General features: G+C 43.8%; 1 protein-coding gene across 1 annotated transcript; it reads right to left on the bottom strand.

Moving 5' to 3' along the window:
- Positions 1-6562: 6562 nt before the first annotated feature.
- Positions 6563-7507, bottom strand: LOC309566876 (olfactory receptor 8I2-like; the record flags this gene model as incomplete). Its single annotated transcript, XM_082272224.1, has 1 exon — positions 6563-7507. One exon carries the CDS (start codon positions 7505-7507, stop codon positions 6563-6565), a length of 945 nt encoding a protein of 314 aa, XP_082128350.1.
- Between the last annotated feature and the right edge of the window lie 759 nt (positions 7508-8266).

Below are 8266 nucleotides of genomic sequence, written 5' to 3' on the forward strand. Positions count from 1 at the left end.
CACAGGAATAGGGGACTAAAGAAACAAAGGCTCCATTAAGGGTAAGCGCTACACAATAATGAAAAAATAAAAAAAAGAGATACAGTTGTGTTCAAAATAATAGCAGTGCATTTAAAAAGTGAGTAAAGCTCAAAATAATTTTATTTCTATACAAGTGTAGCACCCTCCTAGGTAGGTGCTAGTGAGAAAGTATAGTTTTTAACCTCTGTCTGCTTACCAGAGGGGGTGCAGGTAAATCTATATTGTTCTCTGCCTACCAGAGAGCAGGATCTGTTAGTGAGGTCTGCTCATTGTGCTCAGTATGCAATTCATTCAGTCTGGAGAGTGTTTCACGCTGGTCCAAAAGGGGGGCATATTGGACAGTGGGAGGAAACCTGTCGAATGGGTGCATGGGCTTTTGATACAGTCCTGATGATTGGCAGAGGGCAGGATGCATCGGTGCATGTTGGGATAATGTATAAAAGTCAGGAGCACATGTGCTCAAGGTCTTTCGTTGGGGAGTGGAGTCTTGGAGGGAGGGGGCAGCCGCCTCCTCCTTTGTAGAGGTGCTATGCAGCCACAGAGGGTCATCCTGAGGGCCGGAGGAGTGGTCGGGAGGAGCTGAGCCCAGAGGTCCAGGGAGGCTGACTGAGAGGGGAGACACTGGAGGTCCTGTTTCTGCAGTATCGTGAGTACAGGAACTCGTGTCAAGGGGCCTGACCTGAGGGGGCCACCCCTGCTCCTAGGATAGTCAGTGGATGGGTGTCAGCTGAAAGGGGATGCTAGTGAGAGTGTCCTGATGATAAGATATTTTTTACCAAGTCATCTTGTCAGAGAGTAGAGAGAGCAAACTACTTAACCCCATCTACACTTGTGGCAGTGTGGATTAACAGCCTGGCTGTTCCTAAGTTCTGAAGAAGTTCTCAAGATAGAAGTCTTCATCTATGTGAATAGTTTCATTGGAGTATCCCACTATTCCCTTCTATTATTACAATTTCAAAATAAAAAAATAAAAAAACCAACACCCCTAAACTGTTTATTACTGTGAAGAGCCCATGAGAGCAAGGAGTTTAATCTAGTTATGACTGTGTGCTGGTAACCAGGGGAGCACGTCAAGGCAATTACAGCAGTCCCTACCGGGGCAGTGCTACACAAGCAAATGCATTGGGAACACTGTTAAGTCTATTCCAAATCAAAACATGAAGAGAAATGTTTCAAATTTGTTATTACTTTACAGAAAATTAAGAAAAATTAATATTAGGCTTTTCCAAAAAATATAGCACCTGTGAACATATATTCTAGCCCAGGACTACATTCCAAAATTCCTCTGCATTTCTTGGTTTTACCTCAGAAACAGCATTTTTTATGTCACCCCACACGTTTTCTATTGGTATAAGCGCCACCATGCTTCAATGTCTTCACAGTGTACTGTGGCTTGAATTCAGTGTTTGGGGTCGTCTGACAAATTGTCTGTGGCCCCTAGACCCAAAAAAGAGCAATCTTGCTTTCATCAGTCCACAAAATGTTGCGCCATTTCTCTGTAGGCCAGTCAATGTGTTCTTTGGCAAATTGTAACCTTTTCACTACATGTCATTTTTTCAACAATGGGACTTGGGGTCTTCTAATTGCTATAGACCTTCTTTGATCACCCTGGAGCTGATCATTAGCCTTTGCCATTTTGTCTATTCTTCAATCTATTCCAATGGTAGTTTTCTGTTTTCATCCATGTCTTTCTGGTTTCCAATTTAAAGCATTTGAGATCATTTTAGTTGAGCAGCCTATCAGTTTCTGCTCTTCCTTATATGTTTTTCCCTCTCCAATCAATTTTTTAATCAAAGTACCGTATATACTCGAGTATAAGCTGACCCGAATATAAGCCGAGGCACCTAATTTTACCACAAAAAAACTGGGAAAACGTATTGACTCGAGTATAAGCCTAGGTTGGGAAATGCAGCAGCTACTGGACCCAACTGGACCACCAGGAAACCCAAAACAGGGGCTACGGGCATGGTGCAGGGGCTCTGCAGACATGGTACAGGAGATGCAGGGCTGTGGGCATGGTACAGGAGATGGTACAGGCATGGCACAGGAGATGGTACAGGCATGGTACAGGAGATGGTACAGGCATGGCACAGGAGATGGTTCAGGCATGGCACAGGAGATGGTACAGGCATGGCACAGGATATGGTACAGGCATAGCACAGGAGATGGTACAGGCATGGCACAGATGGTACAGGCATGGCACAGATAGTACAGGAGATGCAGTGCTGTGGGCATGGTACAGGAGAATCTCCCTGTGTGCCCCAGCATCTCCTGCTTCATTGTCCATAATTTAATGTAGCATTGAAATGTTACGGTTCGTTTCAATCTGAATTGAAATGTGGACTAAATTTTCATTATTCAGAAAGTCAGATGTAAAAAAAAAGTTAACAAGGGGGCCCCCAGATCCCAGTCCCCCTATGTGAATGAGTATGGGGTACATTGTACCCCTGCTTATTCACCAAAAAACTTGTAAAAAATAAATAAAAACAGAGACGGTTTTTTACAAGTTCTGTATTAAAAAAACAAAAAACAATGTCCCCCAAAGTACCGTATTTATCGGCGTATAACACGCACTTTTTCCTCCCAAAAATGGAGGAAAAAGCAGCAGTGCGTGTTATATGCCGATATTAAAAAAAAAAATGGCAGGGAAGCATTGCCGAGAGCAGAAGGAGCGGGCCAGGCCCAGGAGAAGGAAGGACGAGCTGTCATAAGAGCAGAAGGGGGCGGGCCGAGCCGAGGAGAAGAGAGAACGAGCGAGCGCAGTCATCGGAAGTCCCGCCTATGACAGACGTCACATGTCTCGGCAGAGGAGGCGGGACTTCCGATGACTGCGCTCGCTCGTTCTCCCTTCTCCTCGGCTCGGCCCGCCCCCTTCTGCTCTTATGACAGCTCGTCCTTCCTTCTCGGCCCGGCCCGCCCCTTCTGCTCTCGGCGCTGCTTCCCGGTCTTTTTCAAAACAAATGAGGTCAGTTCCAATGGTGCTTGCGATGCTGCATATTTGGACATTGCGCTTGCGAGGCTGCTTATATGGACACTTGGTGGGCTGCATGTATGGACACTTGGTGGGCTGCATGTATGGACACTTGGTGGGCTGCATGTATGGACACTGCTGGTGGGCTGCATTCATTGACACTGCTGGTGGGCTGCATTCATTGACACTGCTGGTGGGCTGCATATATTGAGGCTGGATATATGGACACTGCTGGTGGGCTGCATGTATGGACACTGCTGGTGGGCTGCATTCATTGACACTGCTGGTGGGCTGCATGTATGGACACTGCTGGTGGGCTGCATTCATTGACACTGCTGGTGGGCTGCATATATTGAGGCTGGATATATGGACACTGCTGATGAGGATGCATTCATGGGCACTGATGAGATATCATTTGATTTAAAAAAAAAAAATGTTCTGAGTTCAAAGCTGTTTATGTTAAATTTAAGCTTTTTTCCTGAAATTTCTCTCCAAATATTGGGGTGCGTGTTATACGCCGGCGCGTGTTATACGCCGATAAATACGGTAAATCCAGCATCAATCATGACGAACGCCACCGCCCTACAAAAAAAAAAAAAAAGTGCTCCACACCCATCGCTTGCCTTCTGGTGTTTGACATGTCCAGTTCCCACTGACACTACATCTGAACTCCAGCTTTATTTTCAATAGAACTGCATGAAATGCTAAATTCCAGCATAGCTCATACCTTGGTACCACGGTGCTCAGTTGTTTGCAGATCCCCTGATATTCTGGGTTTAGTTGTGGCTTTGTATCATGTGACATTCTGTATAGTATATGCTGCTGGTAGACTGTGTCTCTTCCGCAGCCGCTTCCTGCAGCAGCTAGAGTCTGTAACACTCCCCTTTGTAGTTTCTCAGACTCTGCAAACGATGTAACTTCCTTCACAGCTCTGATGGTGGATAATTGGCAGTCAATACCACCCAGGCACACCTGCAGGAAGAGTCCAAACCTCCCAAGTCCCACCTCACAGACCACAGCATTATTCAAGAGGAAACCCCTTCATACACAGCCTGTTCTGACATCTAGCTGTGCTGCTGCTGCGCAAAATTGAATGGATCACAATTAGTATTCAATCCTGTTCAGTTAACTATGCCGACCAGTGTGAACATGGAGAGTCCCACCCCTCAGATCCCACCCTCGCAGAGCCCTGCTCTCTGTGAAGTGATTAATTTACATATGAAGGAAACACCTTCATATAACCTTCCCATAGCCCTTCCTCTGTAGTCTTGCAGCAAACCATTATTCTTTGGCATTCTGCAGGACAGGGATGACAAAGGAGGAGGTATGACACATTTACACTTTTCACCGCCCATATGAAGGCCCAGAAATACCCACGGTAACCCTAGGACCCACCCACATCCACTCCCAGAACTAGTACAAGTGACTACCATAGCCCGCCCTGAAGCTACAGGAGCTCAGAGGATCATGGAACATGTGGTATCAGGACTGGTAAAAGAAAGAAGGAAGCAGGAAGTCAGATCACTTAGAAATTCAGCCAGGAGGAGGAGTGATATCACAGACACAGAAACCTGCTGTATACAGCTAAAGGAGGTAAGTTACACTGAAACTGACGGTGGTGTTGTGATTCATTTACATGCACAATGCATATGTTATTTTGGGGAGGAAAAGCTGGAGTTCTTCTTTAAAGAAACAAAGGAGCGGGGTCACCAGTGACAGCAGGTGACCCTGCCCCTTTGTTTATTTAGCGTCGCTAGGCACCCGACAAATGACAGCTCTGGTTCCCAGTGCCAACGGTAAATAAACAAAGGGGCGGGGTCACCTATCATCAGTGACACGCCCCCTTTTTTATTTTTGGTGGGAACCCAACATGGCAGACACTGGGAGGCAAGTAATCGGAGCGGAGTTAATTTTTTTTTTTTCTCACAGGAACGGCGGCCGCGTTCATCGTGATTGACACTGGATTTACTTCAGGGGACATTTGTTTTTGTTTTTTAATGAAGGACTTATCAAAAATTGTCTCTTTGTTTTTATGTATTTATTACACTTTTTTTGGTGAATTAATAAGGGTTCAATGTACACCATACTCATTAATATGGGGGGGGGCAGATCCGGGGGGGCCCCTTGTTGAAGGGGGCCTTACAGATTTTGATAAGCCCTCGCCTGCAGACCCCGACAACCCTAGAGATCCCCCTAAGGAGGCCCTTGTCCCCATTAATAAGGTGCAGAGCATTCCCCCTATGTTAAGGGCATGTGGCCTAGTATAGTTCAGGAGGGGGGCGCTTTCTCGTTCCTTCCTGACCTGCTGGGCTGCATGCTCAGATAAGGGCCTGGTATGGATTAGGGGGGACCCTCACGCTCTTTTTTAAAAAAAAGATTTGAATGCTGGCACTGGTTTGTTTATATTCTGCTGTCAAAGGGGAATCCTGCTGATAGCAAATAAATCATGGTTGTGAAGGATGAGGCCGCCCTGCTCCTTAACAACCAGGTATTCTTCACACAGAATTTGGATCGTATCGATATTTATGATTCGATTCAAATCCTTCCAAAATGTTGGAATTCGCTAAAAAATGAATAAACGAAACAAAATTAGTAATATAACGAATCTAGCCGAAACAAAACTAAACAAAATATTCCATTCTGCACATGTCTAATGTAGCACTCAACCCTGAAGGTGTCTGCTGGAAATGACCCAGGCCTCACTAAAATGTTCAGAGGCTACCAGGCCAAGACCAGTTCCAAGCACACTGACAAACAAAGGCTCAGTAAAGGGGATGTTTTTTGTAGAATTATTGCAGTCATTAACAGGAGTGAGGAATGAGGTTGCAGGATACTCCAAAATGCACAAGGGGTACAGAAGGACAGGCTCTCAAGCACAAATGCTTTAACAGTAGCTTTTGTTGGAGGTAAAGGGGATAGCCAACTAATCTGAATGTCTGTATGAGCAGTCCCAGCCCTTAGAGCAACCTCTGGCATTAATCCCCAATGCACATGCACACCTTGACCTCCAAATCAGAGTCCTACTCACAATGTTTAAGGACAGCTGACAATCACCCAGCTTCCATGGGTCACCCCTGAGTTAAGGAAAAAGACCATCTCTAGGCCAGCTTCCACAGTTGATGCCAGCAGGCAAATGCTGAGGCCTAATAATAACTCTTCAGTGCACAGGCTGCTTCCCAGGGGCAGAAGCCCCAGGAGAATGACTCCACTGAACTGGATTCCCAAGCATTTATTTTCTCCCCAGCCACCTTCTACGCACCCTCTCCCAGTGATTGGCTGAGGTCAGATAAATATTCATAACCCAAAGATTGATCCTCCCACTCTATTTCTGTAACCTTCTTCCAGAGGCAGGCAGTAGCAACCAACCACCAAGCTTAGGGAAGCTTGGCCAGACCTAGAGAATTGACTAATGCTCCACTGAGTACAGCAGAACCAAAAACTAAATTTAATATAACTGGGGCGGGCATTACATAAAAAATAAAAAGAAATCCTGAAGGGATGGTAGAAACTCCTAATATTGTGTGCAGACATGAGAGATGGTATATCAGTTTATCAGAACCAAACTGTTCTTTAAAAGGTTTTAAAAAGTTTTTGAAGTGCTGTCCTGATATCTTGGTTCTTCAAACTATATATAATAGGGTTAAAAAAAGGAGTAAACACAGTGTGAAGTAAAGATGCAATCTTATTGATAATCAAAGAGTTTCCGTTAGAGGGTATCATGTATTTAGCTATCAGTGTCCCGTAAAATGTCCCCACCACAAAAAGGTGAGAACTGCAGGTTGAAAATGCTTTTTGTTTGCCTGTTGTGGACAGTATACCGAAAATAGTATGGAAGATGTAGATGTATGTCACCATGATAAAACCACATGGAAAAATAAATGTCGGTATGGAAGAGACAAGAGCTTCAAGGTCAACCAAAGAGGTGTCTGAACAAGAGAGCTTCTGAAGAGGGGAGAGGTCACAATAGAAATGGTCAATGACATTATCAGCACAAAAGTCAAAATTTGATAGAGGCAAAACGCCTATAAGATTTAAGGTAAAACCCAACAGCCATGGCCAAGCTGAAAGATTGACACAAATCATCATGTTCATGATACTGGAATATCTCAAAGGGTTACAGATGGCCAAGTACCGATCATAGGACATGACTGCGAGGAGGAGACATTCTGTAATGGTTGTACCACAGAAAAAATAAAATTGTACGATGCAGCCACAGTACGAAATTATTTTCCCCCCAAGAAGAAAACTGCCAAGCATGTTTGGAAAAATGTTGGTTGAAATCAACAGGTCTGAAAATGAGAGATGACATAGGAGATAATACATGGGTGTCTGAAGCACTGGGTTGATGGATACTAATACAATGATTAGAAGATTTCCTGTGATAGTGAATATAAAGATGATTAGGAAGACAATAAACAATACAACATTACATTTGTGAAGGTTTCCAAATCCTAGAAGAACAAATTCTGAGACTTTTGTATAGTTCTTTACAGACATATTTTTGATCGAATCCATAAATCTGCAGTATATAAAAAACATTTTTACTAGTCTATAATGGTGTATAGACATCCAGATCATGTAGCTATAGGTAGGAAATTAAGTCCAACAACTTGAACATTTTTAATAATAATATGAAGGTCTACTTTTGGTTGGTTCACTAACACTATATAATATTTTTGCTTATTTTCTTGGAATACCTTATATCAGGGATTCCCAAACTATGGTCCTCAAGTTCAGGAACTACAATTCCCATCATGCCTAGTCATGTCTGTGTGTCTGAATGTCAGAGTTTTACAATGCCTCATGGGATGTGTAGTTCTGCAACAGCTTGAGGGCCATAGTTTGGGAATCCCTGCCTTATATAGTATATATAAAGTAGATCCTTTATTTTATAAACTTCCCCCATTTGAGAGGTGGCAGAAGACACTTTGCATGGCTGTTGGCTCTCAATCCCAGTGGTCACTGACATCCACCAATAACAAAAAGAAAAAAAAACAAAGCAAAAAAAAAAAAAGAGCAGGGTGTGACGAACTAGGAGTGCATAGAGAGCACACAGAGGCTGGATTTAAACACATGCATTTTTTTTTGCCTGATACGCTATCCATTAAAATCCAAGGAAGTGCATCAAAATACATGTTAATCTGAGCTGATGCACCTTAACATGCATGGTCATGCAGTGCACTTTGTATTGGATGTCAATGCGCATAATGCACATCAAATGGTGACACACATCATGGTTCATTTTTGAACATTGTGACGCATTGACGTGCATCA

This window comes from Pelophylax lessonae (genome assembly GCF_965119305.1).
Source record: "Pelophylax lessonae genome assembly, chromosome: 11".
In the NCBI taxonomy this organism is placed as follows: Eukaryota; Metazoa; Chordata; class Amphibia; order Anura; family Ranidae; genus Pelophylax; species Pelophylax lessonae.